The 18867-nt window shown below is 38.4% G+C and overlaps 3 protein-coding genes across 3 annotated transcripts; 2 read left to right on the top strand and 1 right to left on the bottom strand.

Annotated features, from left to right (window-relative positions):
- Positions 1–574: 574 nt before the first annotated feature.
- On the top strand, positions 575–1828 carry LOC112291204 (uncharacterized). Its single transcript, XM_024538322.3, has 3 exons — positions 575–813; positions 1042–1320; positions 1452–1828. Exons 1-3 carry the CDS (start codon positions 702–704, stop codon positions 1583–1585), a joined length of 525 nt encoding a protein of 174 aa, XP_024394090.1. The 5' UTR covers positions 575–701; the 3' UTR covers positions 1586–1828.
- Positions 1829–3593: 1765 nt separating this feature from the next.
- On the bottom strand, positions 3594–5174 carry LOC112290979 (large ribosomal subunit protein eL28z). Its single transcript, XM_024537877.3, has 4 exons — positions 5106–5174; positions 4301–4449; positions 4039–4199; positions 3594–3866 (listed from the first exon to the last, which is right to left on the bottom strand). Exons 2-4 carry the CDS (start codon positions 4446–4448, stop codon positions 3729–3731), a joined length of 447 nt encoding a protein of 148 aa, XP_024393645.1. The 5' UTR covers position 4449; positions 5106–5174; the 3' UTR covers positions 3594–3728.
- Positions 5175–10243: 5069 nt separating this feature from the next.
- On the top strand, positions 10244–15427 carry LOC112291818 (cycloartenol-C-24-methyltransferase 1). Its single transcript, XM_024539726.3, has 14 exons — positions 10244–10439; positions 10662–10770; positions 11313–11379; positions 11590–11663; positions 12252–12336; positions 12550–12605; positions 12819–12873; positions 13003–13050; positions 13334–13417; positions 13550–13666; positions 13923–14006; positions 14347–14472; positions 14718–14815; positions 14920–15427. The coding sequence occupies exons 2-14, from the start codon at positions 10688–10690 to the stop codon at positions 14978–14980; spliced, it is 1038 nt and encodes a 345-aa protein (XP_024395494.1). The 5' UTR covers positions 10244–10439; positions 10662–10687; the 3' UTR covers positions 14981–15427.
- Positions 15428–18867: the final 3440 nt, after the last annotated feature.

The following is an 18867-nucleotide window of genomic DNA, read 5'->3' as shown; positions in this document are numbered from 1 at the left end:
AACAAACTTCAAACCGAACAACCTTCAGACTTTCAAACAAAGATGTGCTCAAAATCAAAGTCCCTTTCTGAACTGGAAATTATTGTCACATATACAAGCGACACGTCTCTCCCACAGCATTCAATGACGTCCATAATGGGTCCGAATTGCGTTGGTACCAACGCACACTTGGCAAGCAAATGGCCCACAACAGGAGAGGGATCACTGAAAAAAAACTGCGAACGTAGGAGAGGCCAAACTCACACACGAAAGCACTGCGATGTGATAGTCGTCGAAGTCAAAACCCACCCAACGCCGCATCGGAGCCATTCGCAGAAGATCGGAGGATTCCTCAAGATCAAAAAGCGTGATGCAAAACCCACGCGTCGAGACCTTGCCGATGGGCTCGAAAAGCGCAGGCCACAGCCCCTTCGCGAGAATGCAACTGCCACGCTCCCATGACGAACCTCCTGCCTCGGCCACTTGGCCGCGCAATCCACCCTGCGCTTTATCCACGGCCCTGGGTGAATCTCGCCTCCCATTGCCTTGCTTAAATCTGTCAACCCTTCAACTCTTCTCTTCATTCCCGCTCAACTTAGAGATCGATATACTACCTGCTGAGCAACAATTGATATTTCGTGAACTGAATTTTGTACTCTTTAGTCGTCGTGAACATACAGTCCTTGAGTTTCTCAGGCCGGTCGAACACTCTTGACTAGACGATGGCGTCAGTGATGAATGCTTCCAGGACAGTTGCAGCTGTAGCACCTGCGACAGTTGTTACCAATGCTTCTAGACTGAAGCAGATGCCTGCTAGTGTGCGGATTAATAATGGTGCGTTACTGGGTGTCATACGACAGTCGCTTCCTGTGAATTTTGATGTCATTGTTGTGTGTGCTCTAAGTTCCATCCTGCAACACCTCAGACATCGTCGATATGAAGGATCAGTGTCTGCAACAATTAGACTACGATGGGATTATTTCCAGCAATGGATACTTTTGTGATCGTTAGTCGTGATTAGCATCATTCAATGAGGATTGACGCATCTATTTTTGTGTCCAGGCGCGGTTGCGTTCAAGAGAGCGTCAGTGGTGGTGAGGGCAGAGGGTAAAGTGGAGCCAGGCCCTGCAGGACGGCAAAACGCACCCAGCACTCCCCACTCTCCCCCGGGCATGAGCGGCAGCGAGGCACCTTTGGGCGTCATCTCCTCAACCGTCCCTCTCGAGCAGGGCTCTGACAAACCAGTGAGCGAGAGGATGGCGTATGTGTGCCAGGACTGCGGGTACGTGTATGACGAGGAGAAGCCTTTCGAAGATGTGCCCGACGAATACAACTGCCCCCGTAAGCCCATCTTCCCCTACTTCAGGCTCCATTCTCTTTCAACGCCCACTGCGCACGTTCTGTCTTGAATAATGTCTCTCCGCTTGTGGCTTTCGATGACTTTTGTGGGAGGTTTCTTGGTTGGGTTTCAGAGTGTGCTGCCCCGAAGACGCGATTCATGATGTCCAACGCATCGGTGGGCGAGATTTTGGACACAACCAAGGAGGACGACGCCGAGTCTCGTGGCAGTGGGGTGAAGAGCGGCAGCCCTCCAAACGAGAACTAAGCGCATCGCACAATCTTGGCGTTGTTTCTGTACAGTAGCAAGAAGGATGTAGATTATGAACGGCGACGAACAAGTTTTGATGATCGTAGCTCCATCTTTGTGTTACTAGCTGATTTGCCGAATTCACCGAAAGTCGGTGGAATGTTACCATAGTGTGCTATTTTTTTCTGTGTATTTGTAATGAATCGGACCAAAGAAATATATGTCATCGGTGAAGATGGCCGTGACAGATTTGCTCGATCACTCGACAAAGCTTCAGTTCACTGATGTGTAGAAACATTCGTTGTTGCCATTGTGTGTGCACAAGTTACTCTTAGCGTAAGAAACTTTTTTCTAACCTGAAAATATATTCATGTAGACTTTGTGTAAAATATGTTTTATGAAAACTATATGATGTCAACCCTGGAGAATGCCCAATGAGGTAATGTAAAGTTCTTGTCCGGAAAATCAGTGAATCAAAGGATGAATGGAAAGATACGATTCATTGTACTGTCTAAGGTTCTCAGAGTTTCATATCCACATTTATGTGGAAGTTTCTAGCAATACTTCTTATCTGGGCGTGTACTGCAGAAAAACAATGTTGCTCAAATTGACATTAGTATCAGGAAAAATATTTAACTTTGACTACATGGTTCTATTTTGTTAATCTACTTAGTTGAATGTGTTTACACTTATTAGTTGTTAGAACACAACAAGAAACTGTTATGGATCATAGCGGATGTGGTCTACTCCTGTACTTGTAAGTTCTAACCAAATTTGAAGAATTTGTTTTTCAAACATGAATGAGTGAAAGAAAATTCATTTGTATTTGAATGGCTCATACTTTTGAAGATTTTCTTTCTTTTGAATATTAACTAATAAATTTTGAAACCATTAGAATTATTTTGCAATAAGATTAATATTTCTGTAGTTTTTTGAATTTATTTATACTTTGAAATATATACGTTTTGTGTATTTTTTTACTTATCATGTCGTCTCTTTTTATATGTATGTAATGATTGTGTATAGAATGTAAAAAAATGTATCATTATATGAAAATTTTGATGTAATAATATACATATAATTATAAAAAAATTAGAAAAAATTAGCTTGAAGTCTCAGAGATATTATGTGTGATACAAATGAAATTTCATCAGAAAATAGTATACATATTTTAAACATGGTGCTTGTAAGATGATATTATCAAATACATTTAAGATAAGATTTGTATGTAAAAAAAATCAACTGTAATATTAAATCATACAAAAGATACAATAACTCTGTATAAATGACAATCAAATCACTATATACAGTTTTATTAATTTCGCAAATCGTTTATCTATTTTGGTTGTAAACGTCTTCTAAGCTATCGGCATTCTATTCTAGTCGTACAAGTAGGTCCTTTCGTTGTTAACTTATTTGTTGTTCCTTAATTGATCTCTTGTACATACCACTGTACTGAATGGGAGTGAGCTAATTCAATTTTCAAGTGCGTTGGTTACTTTAGGTTTTGTTGTTATCGGAAAAGGACACTGTGTTGCATTGTACAACAGAATACTTTCAATTTGATTGTCTTGGGTTGTTTCTCAAGAAACAGAATATTTTCCTCACAAACTATTAAATTTAAACTTTATTTTTTCACTTCATTGGTTGCCAAAAAGAAATTATTTTTGTAGTAAATTTCTAGTAGAGCTTAACTTCGAAGATATTGTACGTTCGAATGTTTCGTGTAGGGGTTTAGGCGACCTTAGATAAACAAAAAACCCTAAAAACTTTAAACCCTAAACTCGATTTTTTAAGAAATTCTTATCACCTCAGTGAAGGTCGGGAGTGAACATCACTGAAATATACTAAACTACTGCAAAACCTCAGAATTAGAGTCAGACAATCCATTCATTCCTTCAGTGCATAACTTCCACGACTGACGGGATTGATCTGAGCGTGCAAATACAAAAGTGTAACGATTTATAAGGCACTTAGATTAGACCACGAGACATAGTATATTACCACATGTACTCACCAACATCAGTTTTACCCAAATTATGTTTTTCATGAATAAAAATTGGATGGTCGAAATTAGGGCAATCGTATAAACCGTGATATCCACTCAAGGAGATACAAAGCCAGTAATTGGCAGTCTCCATCTTCAAGGCATTAAGGCACTTCACTTCCTTGCCGGAGTTCTGGACTTCGATTTCTTCTTGGTGACACCAGCCTTGGCTACACGCAAGCTCTTGTGAACGGCAGCCAACCTGGCCAAAGCAGCTGACTTCAAATCGGCCCTGTACCCATTAGTGGCGACCTGTGTCCACGAACACGTTAAGATGGGTCAATGAATTGCAATGATTCATGATTTTAACAACACACGGCTAGTTTGAATTAATTTGTTAAATGACGTACAAAGTATCTACTCAACGACATGAGGACACACGCAGTCCATGTTAAGTTCAAATCTCCATGTGAAATTGAAGTACCTGGTTGACAACAGCCTTCGCCATCTTGCGGAAATCCTTCTTCAAAAGAGAGTTGTGACTCGACTTCGCGGGTTGAGATCTCTTCTTGGTTTTGGTTGTGGTCAGGAGCACTGAAAGACCCTCACTAGGTGCAATGGCCACAGTTTTCTTGTTTGCCAACCCTGTAAGTCAACCAACAATTGAGATTCGGAACCATACCTGAGATAATAACAAACGAAGATCAAGGCCCGCCACATCCAGTAATATGTGTGCGAGAGGGAACCTGAGTGCTTGAAGGTATTCAAGTTGTAAAGGTTGTTGGGCTCTGAGCTGAATTGAACACTGTTGCTGTTGTTCCCATTCATCTTCACCAAGAACCTATTGTTGTTCTTGACCAACAACCAGGTCAAGTCGTCTGATACAGCTGCCATCCTGGTCATTTGAAAAGGTAACAATTTAGGAAATAAATCCGTATACTGAAAACCCTACAATTCCATTCTATAAAACTATCCCAATCAGAGTTACTACAGCCCGAAAATCCGATTTATCCTTACAAAGTACCAGAAAAACCCTAAAATAAAGACCTAAAATAGTGGGGGTTTAACTAGGGTAGAAGATCATCGCTTTAAAATCTCCATACAATCAAAGGCACTGAATGCAACGATGCAAGAGTTCCCTCCAGAGCAAGTGCGGCTCAAAGAAATCAGGGGACAGGGAAGAAAAACCTAAATGGATAGCTACATATAATTCTAGAAACCCTCCACTAGAACCGCATCGATTCATAAAAAAAACAAAAAAAAAGTGTTCACGAGCACACTGGCGGTGAAACCATACAATGCACTACATTCTCGCCAACGGTTCGCAAAATAACATAAAATTCCCAGAACCTCAACTCAATGCACAAGTTCTTGTGACGACCACGGTCAACCCCAGAAAACATAACTCGCTGTCCACAACAGACAAAGAAAAACAAAACAAAACAAAAAAAACACATACACACACACACACACTAGAGCTTTAGCACCCGATTCAAATGCCGTTGGGAAGCGAAGGGAAAAACTACTCTTGTAGAATGTACAGAAGAAAACCTGAAAATTCGATGGACGCGTGAGGCCTGCGGCAAAGAGACGAGGGGACGGGTCCAGCAGCAGGTGCACAGACGCAAAGAGAGCGAGCTCGGAGTGGGCGGCTGCCCTAAGAACCTCCGTTCGCAACATACTGAATGAATGATTGAATGAATGACACTTCCCCTTCATCTGTAGGGTTTTGCATTCACATATCATCCAGGCCTCATGTCCCACCTCGGATTCGCAGCAATATATGGATGATCGGAAATGGATGATATGTAGATGAACTCCAGCAACTGTTTGTTTAGTTCCTTTCAAATGTTGTACGGGGTGAGTATGTGGTGGAGATGCCTACTCAAGTTTTTTTGGCAGAAGGCTTTCTTCACCAAGTCCAAAAGAAAAGTTGAGTGGTGTGTACAAAAGATGTAGTGATTCCATAAAAACGTAAATTCTTTATGTATGGACATGTATACATAAGTATTTACAAACACATGCATGGAATCCAATATTTACTTTCAAAGGTGAACATCATTATTGTAATAAACTAGTAAATATAAATATATATATATATATATATATATATACATACATTACCAGCTTATTTCTGAAATCAATCATTTAGTTTGAATTTAAGATAGAGAATGATGCATTGAATGGTTATGAATAGAAAGACATTTTAGAAGCTTAAAAGTGTAATAAAAAATGAGTGGTATCTTATTATTTATTTATGTGAGGTAGTATAAGGTACTTCGAAAGTTATGAAGCAGTGCGCATACACAATGTTGAAATATTACTATGGGACTTTTTCAATGTACTTGTTAGTCAATGATGTACTTGAATGTACATGGGAGTCTTGAATGTCAATTAGTCATGAATAAAAATAATAAAGTCAATTTTTTGTCCTTATTTTACTATTATTACGTTATATACAATCTAATAACAAAAAATGATTGTGGAATTACACAAGACGATAAATGATAAGGTAGTAATACAACCAAATGCAAATAGATATTAATGGTATTTTAAAAATATAGTAGAAAGAATAATATTGGTCATAGTTATATATAGTATTACCTCTACTAAATTATAGAATTAGTTTGCCTTCTTCACCATAAACTTATAGGGAGTTAAAGCTTATTGAGATTATCACATTATCAATTTGTTCAAAATATATTTTGTGTGTAAACTTGTTGCTTGCTTAATGCATCCCTCTATTGTAAGCCAATATCTTATCATTGCATGTAAGTCACAAAAAGCATGTCAACATATATCTTTCAAGTTTTAGGAAATTCACAAGGAAAGTATTCTAACCCATCTTGTTAAACTAAAATATTTGAATGGCATACCATAATAATGTTGTGCTTTACCAATATGCAATGGCTACAAATTTGCACGTAAAAAAATACACAATCTTTGATTTTGCAAATGACTCTTATTAAGTGAGCCAAAACTAAGTTTTAACCTTGTAAAGTACCCTCATAAGTCAGCATAAGGAAGATCTTAAAGAAACATGATGATTATAAAGTAATAGACAATGATCAACTTTAAACAAAATGTTCAAAGATGGTTTATTTTCTCAAACATAAAGAAGCACTTACTTTATGGATTTTCCAACGTCAAGCTTGAAATGTGATGTTATCATGAGAGATCATTAAGAAGTACAGTCGACATTTTGTAGAAATTCTTGTAATTCTTGAAGGTAAAATTGAGTTTTCAAATGGTTAATTTGAGAAGTTTCTTTCTTGCCACAAGCTGAAGGTTATTGAAATGCATGGATAGCAAGCTCAATTGATCAAGCTGATATTGATGCATTAATGCCTACTCTATACATCTATATTAAAAGCTATAATTTGTGTAATATTTATAATATGGATGAAACAAAATTGTTTTATAATATGGTACTAGACCAAACCATCGCTCAATAACAAATCACCAATTACAAAAAATAAAATACAAGGATCACCATTGTATTTACAAAAAATGCTAATAAAATCCTCAAGTTGTTGTTTTTCTCCATCAATTATGCCCATAAGCTTCACTGGTTCAATCACTACATATGCAAATAATTAGGCTTTTATTATTGTTCCAACAAAAAAATATAGATCATTGAGTTTTTTTTTTCAAGAATAGCTAAAAAAGTTCAATGAAGAGATGGAGAAGACATGACAATGGATCCTTCTCTTAATAGATAATGCACCATTGCATATTACAAATGATTCTGTGACTCCAAACGTTAACATTTGTGTGCTTTTTCTAAATAGTATATCAAAGATCCAACTAAAAGATGTTAAAATATTGTAACATTTAAGCGACACTATTAATGCTTTTATTTGCAAAATGCGCTTTCTTGAGATAAGCAAAATGAGCTCAACCTACACAAGGTCAATTAATTAACGACAATGTATTGGTCACTTTTGGCTTGCATAGAACTATCTCTAACAATAATAAAGAACTACTTTGGGTATATTAAGTTATTTGAGTAGGCATCCAAAGTTGCAAAAATTGACAATGATGAAGAAACAATCAAAAAGGAGTTGGTGGATATAATTTGGGGTCTTCCATTATGGAATCCAATGTCAATCAAGAATGTATTTAATCCAATTGAAAAGAATGATGCACATATTAAGCTAGATGATCATAAGATTCTTGAGCTTGTTTGTCATTGAAAAGTAGAAGAAGGCAAAGATGTTGATAACACCCTCAAAAAAGAGACAATAGTTGTATTATTCATGTGCACAAAAAAGTTATAAAGTCTTTTGTTATTATCTCCATGCTTCACATTGGAGATTTATGTGAATATGCTATTAACAAGACTCTTTGCAATATTTAGCAAAAATTACGTATAGAAGGTCTTTAGCAAAGCATACTCAATTTTTGGCTAAAATAGTGGCTCTTTTGCCTATTTGTGCTCCCTTCTGCTTTTCATGTCTCTACTTTTTTCCCTCTACAAAGTTATATATTTTAGTCAAGGCTATAACTGAGAATTTAAGAAAAATACAATATAAGTACCATAGAACCATGTTAGTTTTTCCATATTTTTATAATTTAATAAGAACTAAAACAAAGTAGGAGAGAACTTAGCAAAGATAATACAATATATATATATATATATATATATATATATATATATATAAGACCATGCATAAGTTTTCTAAAAACTAAAAAACTTATATGCCAAGTATTTAAGTTGTAGGACATTTTTGATATAACTTCTTAGAAAAATATTTCTAACCAATTTGCACTAATATGGAACTAATCTACATCTAAAAAACATACTTGTTGTTTCTTATAATGAATATTATATATTTAACTTGTTTCTACTTATATCCGCATTGTTATATCAACTTCTATTAATTTAAGTAGTACATTAATCCATGATTATTATTATTAATTTATAATTTTAAAATCTATTTTTAACATTATATAGTAAATTTTAATATTTAAAATTTTAAAAAACCTAAGAAAAACTATTCAATATAATTTTTTATTTTATAATTAAATAATTATTATATATAAATATGAATTGCAACTTTATTCATATTTTAATTGAAGTAGATATGTTTCTTAATCCTTATAACAATCACTTAATTAAAATTAACAAATCATATCATAAATTTAATTATTAATAAACTAAATCAGACTAAATTATAAAATAATAAAAAAAATCTATGGAAATATCCATGAAAGTTGAACAATTATAATCTCAAGCCTTAATTAAACACTAACATATACCATCTATAATGGCAAACTATTGAATTTAAGTTTATCAATTGAAGATGTTTTTTAACCAAGAGTTGTACATATCATCTTGAAGTGTATATATGGTATACAAAAGACAACAAGTCGAAGAAGACATAGTTGAAAGATGAAATTTCGGTCTACAAAGACATAAGAGAACATAGTGTATATGAATGCATGATTAAAATCCAAAACATACATCTATTGTTTAATATTCATAATTTTTATAGAAATTTATAACATATATATATATATATATATATATATATATATATATTAAATTAAGTCGTTTATACACAAGCTTTACTACATTTGGTTGAAGTTTTAAATGGACTAATTCAATAATTTATTTTTTTCACATTTAAAATCAATATATAACGAATATAAAATACTTTAGTTAAAAATAGATAGAAGCAACAAGTACCTATGTTATTTAAAATTGTTAATTTAAAAAATTAAAAGTACATTGATATTCATGTGATTACAAACCCTTCTAATGTAGGACACTGTTCTTCTTGTCCTGAATTCGATAATATAAACTACAAAACATCCACTAGCAAACACCATCACAAACATTGGTAGAAATCACTGAATTTCAGTCTACTAAATCAAAACCAAGCAAAACAAAGTTTATTTTGTCTCCTAGAAAGGCACACGGTAGTGTTTGAAGTGCAACACTTGCTTTAATGAAAAATTTATTCAACGACATTCAATAATGTTGTCTCATATATTCCGTCTAAATGTAGAACATAAGTTTGATTATTTAATAAACAATGTTCTACATTAGGCAAATTGTCCCCCAATAAAAGGGCTTGTGTATAAATATAAAACAGAAAGTTAATTTTCCAGGAGGTCACGACTGGCAAATAAGCTGTAGTAATGAAAAAAAAATTAAAAACACACAAGTCCTTGTCTAGTTGATTTGGACAGATGTTTGGAAGGAAAGATAATGGAGCACAAGACTGCAAGGTTCACCAATTCAAAACCCTGAAATACGAAAAGAGAATACCAAGACCAAACTCTGTCCTCCAAATCAAATCACAAAAACTGTGATTCACACCTTGCCAAGTCCACTGAAAACTATCTGCAGTGCAGGCAGCAGATATCTGCAGGATTTTCCCGAAGAGGTCAAAAGGAGTTGTAACCACAAACGAAACGCACTCACCCACAACCACACTCAATCTCAAACCAAGGTTAAGCGTTAAAATCTCCTTCCTCACGAGCGCCTCAGAACTACCTCCCCCAAAACTGCAGTAGGGTGGCGTGGGGTGGGATGAGATGGGCCGGCCTCGTCAGATCCGGGCTGGTATGGGGAAGGGGGGCTCAGGGGAAGAGCACACGGATGGCAGAGAGGGAGAGATGATGCGATGATGCGATGATGCAAGCGGGGTGAAGCATCTCGCCCCTGCCTGCTCTCATTCTCATGCTCCGCCCCGCTTTTCGCTGCTAAATCCTTGCGCCTCCACTGTGTGCTCCCCTGGTCTTGAATACGGGTTTAGTGGGTGGGTTCCTTCACACTGCTTTCCACGCCCCACTCTGTTTCATCGACCGAGAGTTGTGTGGCACTTCACTGCAGCAGCTCTTTGCGTGGTCCTGTTTCCCTCGGCGTCCACAGAGGTTGTGCACATTGTCCTCGACCTGTCCCAGTTCCGTTCGATACGTCCGTGGATCCGAGTGCGGTGTTGGTTGTTTGTTGTTTTGCAGATGTATGAGGAGGGGATGTTCAGACGCTGCTGTGTTGTGTGTATGAAGATCAGTGGTTGACGAGAGAGTGAGGTTGTGTTGGAATGTGGCAGTTTGTTTTCTTTTTTTACTGATGTGGGTTTTGTGGTGGTGAAGGTTTGTGGGTGCAGAAGTTGGCAGATATGGCGAAGGAAGGGGCGAGGCATTTGGTGAGCAACATTGGCGGAGTTTTGCCGAAACATGAGGTCCTCAAGTCGACTGAAGAGTACGTTTCGTTCTTGTTGCATCTTTCTTGCTTGGTTGAGGCGTAAATTAGGTGCTTGGGATCTGTGTTGTAGTCGATGGAAGGGTTGTTGTGTGCATGCTCCTTTGCATGCATTTCTTCGCCATTGTAGGATCGGTTGTTTTGGGGGCTTGGGGACGGCTTCCAGGTTGTCGCGAGTCTGCTCAGTGCATTCTTTCAAGTTGCTACTAGCTGCCGGTGTTCGATTCCGTTCACGTCATAGAACATGTGATGAGAAATCCGTTAACGCTATTGGGTAGCCATCGACGAGCAGGACGTTACAGACCTGGTATAGGACAGTGGTGTGCAGAATTAGTTCATGAGATCACTTGGCCATTGTTTGGAGGTGGTAGGACTGCTAGTCGGCGTGTGTCAACGTACTGCGAATCAAGCAAGATCCAGTGGGCGGGCAACATGTATCCGGGATTGTCAAGAAGAGCTACTATATAGCAGCGTTTATGGTGAGGTTGGAGAGAATGTCGGAGTTGTGGGAGGTAACAGATGTGTCTGGCGTGGTGATGCAGGTACGAGAAGTATCATGCTATGCACGGAGGCGACAAAGAAGCAAGAAAGAGCAATTACACTGACATGGTGAGCTCGTTTTACTTTTCGCGTGTGCATCGGTCTTGAGGTCGTGCAGGTGATTATAGTTTTGGTTTGCTGTTTCTCCTTGTAGTGTGTTGTGTTTTGCGGCAGTGTTTGTGGATGGTCCTCTGACAGCGGTTAATGTGGAGATCGGATAGGGGATGTTACTTTGCGGAGTATACAAGCCTCACTTTTGTCTGTTGCCTTTGTTGTCAGGTGAACAAGTACTACGACCTTGTTAACAGCTTCTACGAGTATGGGTGGGGAGAGTCTTACCACTTTGCCAACAGGTGATTATTAACGTCTGCTTGGTCTCAAATCGTGGAACATGGTCGGAACACTTGTATAGCCTAAGATGACTCGGGTCCGGATCCAACATTTCCACCGACTTCCAGGTTCAAGGGAACAAGGCGGCATTTGTGGGACTCTTGGGTTTCACATCGTGCATCTTTCTGACAAAGCTGTAGAGAGTTACACTATCACCCTGAAATTCAGGAGTGGTGGGCAGCGTAGTTCGTTCCTAGTTCCTGCCAAGGAGGAGTTGTCGGAATAATCTGCGTTGGTTGTTTATTTTTGTGGAAGTGCAGTACTGCGTTACTACAGAGTGTGTACGAACGTGTTTGATACTTGTATTTATTGGGTCAATCACAACCTCACACGTGAGTGCCATGAGGAAAGCTTTATCTCGTTAATCTGAGCCTGGAAGGCCTGAAGAGAACTCTGCCATTCAATGTGTCTGAGCGTTCTGTGGTAGTGTTGTGTCGACGTTTAGTGTTAGATGATTTTGTTATTTACATGATACTCTTCGAGAGTTCTGCAAGCAGCACGTGCCAAGCATTGTCATGGCTCATCTGAATGTATGATGTTATTAACCGCAGATGGCGCGGGGAAACGCTTCGTGAAAGCATTAAACGACACGAGCATTTTCTGGCTTTGCATCTTCATTTGAAACCAGGAATGAAGGTAGCATTTTGTTGCTGTGTCGTGAATGCTGTCGATAGTGCGGGTAACAGGCGTGAGCAGGTTGTATCGTGGTTGAGTGCTTGTGGTGGGGTGGGTACTCCCGTTTCTGGAATAGTGTGTGGTACAGTTGGATTCTGTGAAGCGGTGCAATTTTGAGCAACGCTGGCCTTGAATGTATGAGGAGGTTTCTGACACGATTACTGGCTTGGTCAGGTGTTGGATGTCGGGTGTGGAATTGGTGGTCCTGCTCGTGGAATCGCGGCATTTAGGCGAGTTCTCTGCTTTTCCACTCTGAACTAGGCAACGTGTTAGGCATGTGAGTTGTTTTAGGAGGTTTTGGAGATGGGGTCGGTTGGTTGATCCAGTTAGTTTGATTGACGCGCAAGGACGCATCACCTGTCAGCAAGATGTGATACATGTTGAAAACATCTAACAGATCGAAAATTGACCTTGTGGTGTGTGCACTGACTTGTGTACTTCAGTGGAGCCTCAGTGACTGGTCTAAACAACAATGACACTCAAATTGCGCGTGGCAAGGTATACTTGTGCTAAGTACTACACAGGGCAGTATCTTTAGTGTAGCAGCATGTTTTGTGTAGTTGTCCGGACTGATAGTTTGGAGTTTCGGGTGTGCATTGACGAAGCTGGATGTGATTGGGTGTTCAGGTTTTGACTGAGAAAGCTGGGCTGAGTCATCTTGTTGACTACATGAAGGTAAGGGTCTTTGCAGTACCTTCCCAACACAGTTTGAATTTGTAGGGACTTGGGAGACCTGAGAGGGTAGCGTATGCTAGAACTGTAGTTTCCGGCAACATTGGGAACATATGCTGAATGATGGTACCTTTAGGATTTGGAGGATTATCGTGTTGGAGATTTGATGCGAATGTTAGTGTCGGTGCAAGAGATGCTGAATCTGTGATGATTTTGTTTCGTTGGCACATGGTTCAAAGATTACAGCATTTGCTCAGAATGGGTGACCTGTTGCGGTGTCATGCAGGCCGATTTTATGAAGATACCGGTTGCGGACAACACGTATGATGCCGTTTACACCATTGAGGCTTCCTGTCACGCTCCCGATCCAGTAAGTAGCATTTGGTCATGGTGGCGTGGCTGAAGGAAGTAAGTGAGACCAGTCGGATGTGGATGTTTACTTTGGTGGAGGAATTGTGGAACCGTGTAGATTGATGTGTGCATTTTGACGAATCATGTTCAGGTGGCGTGTTATTCAGAGATTCGGAGAGTTCTGAAACCTGGGCAACTCTTTGCTGGTTACGAGTGGTGCATAACTGACGCGTATAATCCTGGAAACAAGGATCACAAACGCATCAAGGTATTATCCTACACTGCATGAAACACAGCGATTCCCAAGTAGTGCGACATACAGTTGTGATGTGAGGAAGTAGCGTGTTCGTCCGGGAGTTTGCACAGAAGAGAACAGCGGAACACGGCGGAGTGGTGAACGCGGGAGAAGGTGGAGAGAAATGTTAGGGTGCCTTAGTGTAGAGTTGTGTCGTGAGAATGAGCAGGTATTTGATGATTCATGTTGCGTATGAAGCAGTTGTTTATGGTTGAATTTGGTTGCGCAGGAAGAGATTGAACTCGGAAATGGTCTTCCTGACATTCGGTCCACACGTCAGGTTCTTCAAGCCCTGAAAGACGCAGGATTTGAGGTTCGATCTCGTACTTTTCTAGCTTGAGTTAACAGGGATCAATATGTGAACATGGAAGTCTATTTCGATCTCCAGTGAAGAAAATGGAGAAGGCATGAATAGCCTGTACGCTTGCACCCAGACCGCGTCGACATATAGATGCTCATTGATTGTCGCACTGCCAAGGGCAACTTGTATTGTTGGTTTCCAAGTAATCTAGTATGTATCGATTTGAGTTGACGTCTTTTCTTGAAGAAGTAGCAAGCGTGGCAGAACTTGGATTGTAGTTGGTGGCGGGTTGGTTTTGGTACAGGATGATGACGATGTGTTTGGTTTGGTTGTTTGGCCGTTGATTGATCAGATTCTCATGGAAGAGGATTTGGCAAAACATTCGCAAGTGCCGTGGTATCAGCCTTTGGATCCCAACCATTTCTCACTTTCCACTCTTCGGCTTACCCCGATCGGGCGGTTCTTCACTCATAACATGGTTTGTTATTCTTTTGAATCTGCTGTCAACTTTTGATTGGGTGGTAATCATTCCATGCAAATGTGAAGGATGCGTAGGAAGTCAGCGGAGAGTTTATCCGCTTGAGCGGGAAACAACAATCTGGTGTGAGCAGCATTTGTAAACAAGAGCGGGTATAAGTATTGATGTTTGGATGTGGTTCAGTCTTCTGGTACTGATGCTTGGTTTGTTTTTGCGTGGTTGGCTGGGGAACTTGGAACGTGCAGGTGCGTGTGTTGGAAGCTTTGAAAATCGCTCCGGAGGGGAGCGCCAGAGTAAGCACTTTCTTGGAGCAGGGGATGTTCGGACTTGTGGACGGTGGTCGGTGAGTTCCCTTACCGAACGGTTGAATTTGTGCGACATTCTGGACGGTGCGCTTGTTCCAGTGTTGAGGGCATTTTAATGAATGCTGTACCTTGTGTGTTGCAGAATGGAAGTCTTCACGCCCATGTACTACTTTTTGGTGCGGAAACCCTTAGAGTCGAGTTAGTGGAGACAGAAAATTAGGAACAGGAAATGATGCAAATTTATGGATGATTGAAGCATGTAGCTTAATATGGATGGATCACAATGGAAGTCCAAGATTGGATGTCAAGGTTTATCATGTCATAGTTAGTCGATTAGACATCGGCGGGTGAGCTTGGATTCAGAATTTCGAATTAGCAGTGAAAGTGCATCCGTTGGTGCAAAATCGGGCGTTTGACTAGTTTGTGAAAGGGACCGTTGTGATCACATTGCCCAACAGCATTCTTCAGGTGTAGGATATGTTGGGATGCAAGCGTGCTGCAGAATGGGCTATTTGAGCTACCGCACAGGCACGGTCTGATATTGATCTATAGAAAGGAACACATGTTTTTACAACAGTAGCGTTCACATCTGTAATGCTGCATGGACTTGGAATTAGTTGAGTTGTTGCGGCAATTTCCACCTATCAGAACTGGCGTGGTGTCGTGAGCATGTGCGAATGTGAAGTACTGGTGAGGATCAGATTTTTGTGTCGCATTGAATGGTACATTAGAGGTTGACTTGCTGAATACAGTTTTTTAAGATGAGTGATTGAACGTTTGAACTGGTAAAGTAAAAGATTCAGTCGAGTCGCGGAGAGTGATGCAGCTAAACAACCATCGTTGTCGGCGAGCATGGACAGTGGAGGTTTCCAGCTGTGTCACATGGCTGAGATAAATTGGGATTACCGTTTTGGAGTGACGGTGACGAGGAGGATGATGAGCAGGACGATAATGAGCAATGTAACGCCGATGCACGTCCACTACCTGTTGTTTTTGTGATAAAGCACTGCGACCTGCACTTGCCTAGTTCCTCGAGCTCTGTGATTACGATTTGGTCATAATTGATTCAATATATTTAATTCGCTCTTTTAGGACTTGAACCAAGGACGACATGGTTTCGAATATCTGTCTCAACTCAGCTAGGTTCTTCTTTATGTTGTTTTTCAGCATCGTCGCGTTCTTGAATTTCTTTTATCGTATCCACCGATTGGCCTCTCCCTTGCTCCCGAATTGCTCTTCGAAGCTACATCTCACTGTTTCCAGTTTGAATGAGACGTAGCTTTAGTGTCTTCGTCCGCATTTTCGCCTGTGAGTGCGCGATACCTATAGCATTGTGTGGAATTTCAAGTCCCATTCAGCAGTGCTTTGGAAGACACAAAAGTCTTCTCTTTAGGCAGTATCATGGTGCAATCGAAGAACTTTATGACGATGAGTAAGATTTTGTATTCCCACTGATTACCAACGCACCACATTGCAAATGTCTGCTGATTGCTGCAATGCGTCAAAGGCAACTGAGATATGAGGAAATGGGACTGTGTTCAAACTCAGCTATGAAGCACTAGCCCATACTGAGCTGATAAATTGTTGCGAAATCATGTGCCCACATCGTAAACACAAATGTAAGCTGGGAGAAGACCAGGGCACAGTTCCAAGGTTGCACCAATTCAGGTGACGCGGTTTCTCATCCATGCGGTCTACAATGTGTACAACTAAGTTCCGATGTACTGGAAGGTACTATGACATAACGTCGACTACTCATAGATGATCGCCGGCAATCAAAGCGAGGTTACTCAAGCGGACATGAACACACCGAAGGTCGTCAATGTCCTCATGGGGGATGTATGACAGACACAGTGTTGATACAGAGCAGAAACGGAAGCCAATGCTTACCGCCGTGCCAGTCTCCTTGTATTCTTGCATCATGTTGTGCCGAAGGATGGGAAATTGTTGCCTCAGATCCTTGAGATTCTTTCGCAATGTTCTGGTCATGGATGTTCGGGTCAGGTCGCCACTTGATCTTCAAGCATGTAAGAAAAAGAACATTAACAATAAAATAAAGCATGAAGTATATTAATAAAATAACTTGATTACATCATATATTCATAAGAGCCTTTTATATTGTCTTGCTAATAGAAGTAATTGTAACTTCTTCATAACTACTTTGTAACTACTTAAAAGGTAATTCTATATTTACTAACATGTATTAATTTATCTAATATATATTAGTAAATCTAACACCTCCTTTAATCATCATAGACTAGATTTTATTTGAATTGTCCATGTTAATTAAATCTTTTATGAAATAGATGGGTTTTGGAAGTGACTTTGTCATTATATCTGTCTTTATTTCATTTGTAGGAATGAACTCGAAGAGAACTTTATTTGCCTTTACTTTGTCTCCAATGAAATGGTACTTGATATCAATATGTTTTGTGCAATCATAGAAACATGGATTTTGTGTCATTGCAATACATGATTGATTATCATAACAAATTATGCTTAGTAAAGTTACTTAATATCTAATTTCTTTGAAAAGAGTTTGAAGCCATATCAATTCTTTTAAAGGTGTTGTCACTGCAATATATTCTACTTTTGTACTTGATTGTGTTACCATGGCCTATTTCTTGGAATGCCAACTCAAAAGAGATGAGTTGAGGTAAAACAAGTATCTGGAAGTAGATTTTTGAATATCTAGATCTTTGCATAATCTCCATCACTCTAACCATGAAATTGTGGTAAAGAGGTGGAAGAAGAACTCAAATAACATAGTCCAAAATTTTGAATCCCTTTGAAATAATGGAGTATGTATTTTAAAGCTATCCAATGAATTGGACTAGGCTTAGCCATAAATTTTAACATATGATATACAATGTTGTATTAGTGAAGTCTTACTTGAAAATGCGTCGGGCATTTGGCTATAGAAGGTAAAAGAAATTTGCAACAATAAGTCCTAAAAACTCTAATAGAATCATATATAAATTACAATTAAAGCTTATCAAACATAATCAAACATTGATAAAGCCTAATTAAATTTTCAAATAAATTATAAAAAATACACAAAGAAATCATAAAGAAATAATAAAAAATCCTAAAAAAACCTAAAAAAATCTTAAAGAAATAAAAAAACAAATTCTTAAAGAAATCTTAAAGAAATCTAAAAAAAATCCATAAGAACCTTACAAAAAACCTTATGAATTCTAAAGAAATCCTAAAGAAATCCTTCAAAAGTTCAAAAAAATCCTAAATCTCAAATCAATTCTAATTAGATTCTAAATCCTAAATCAATCCAAATTAAATCATAAATCCTAAATCAAATCTTAATAAAATCTTAAATTCTAAATCAAATCTTTATCAATTCTTAAATAAATTCTAACCAAAATCTAACCAATTCAAACTAATTCTAGGACAAATTTAGAACCTCAATATCTATTGACTAAATTATTGAACTTGCTTAAAATTTATACACTTCTTAATCTTTTAGTTAATAACAAGTACAAAAAATTTGAAAAGAATTGAACTTACAATATGGGAGAATTACATCACAATCCACTCAAGTATCAATTGGCTTCCATCTTTGACCTTAATATTGATCTTTTAGTAGTAATAACTCCTAATTTAACTTTTAAATTGCTCTCAAATTTTACAAAGGTGTTGGAAGTCAAGTCAATTAATAGCTCGAATAAAAATCACCTCATTCCAATTAGAAAATTGTTGTAAATCTTAGATAACCTTATTAGACCTAAAAATCCAATTTTAGAAATTTTAACCCACTTGAACCTCAATAACCTCCAATTTAATCATTCAATTAAGCTCAAATTTACATTATATATTCATTACAACTATATTCACAATTTCACAAAATTTCACTTGTAGATCTACTACAAAGCTTATAAAATTGCCCAAATTGTAAATCCTATTTTATTTTATAAAATCCAAAGTCACTTAGAATAACTCTAATTTTGAAAAGCTCTTGAAAATTCATTATAAATTCAAATTTCTTGAAACTAATGCTTTAAGAAATCTTATGAAGTCTTCTTTCAAAACTCATTCTCCAATTTACAAAAAAATCCCGAAATTGCCATAGGTGTAT

Source organism: Physcomitrium patens, chromosome 14 (genome assembly GCF_059467195.1).
Source record: "Physcomitrium patens ecotype Gransden chromosome 14, ASM5946719v1, whole genome shotgun sequence".
Lineage (NCBI taxonomy): Eukaryota > Viridiplantae > Streptophyta > Bryopsida > Funariales > Funariaceae > Physcomitrium > Physcomitrium patens.
This window is presented reverse-complemented; position numbering and strand designations above follow the sequence as displayed.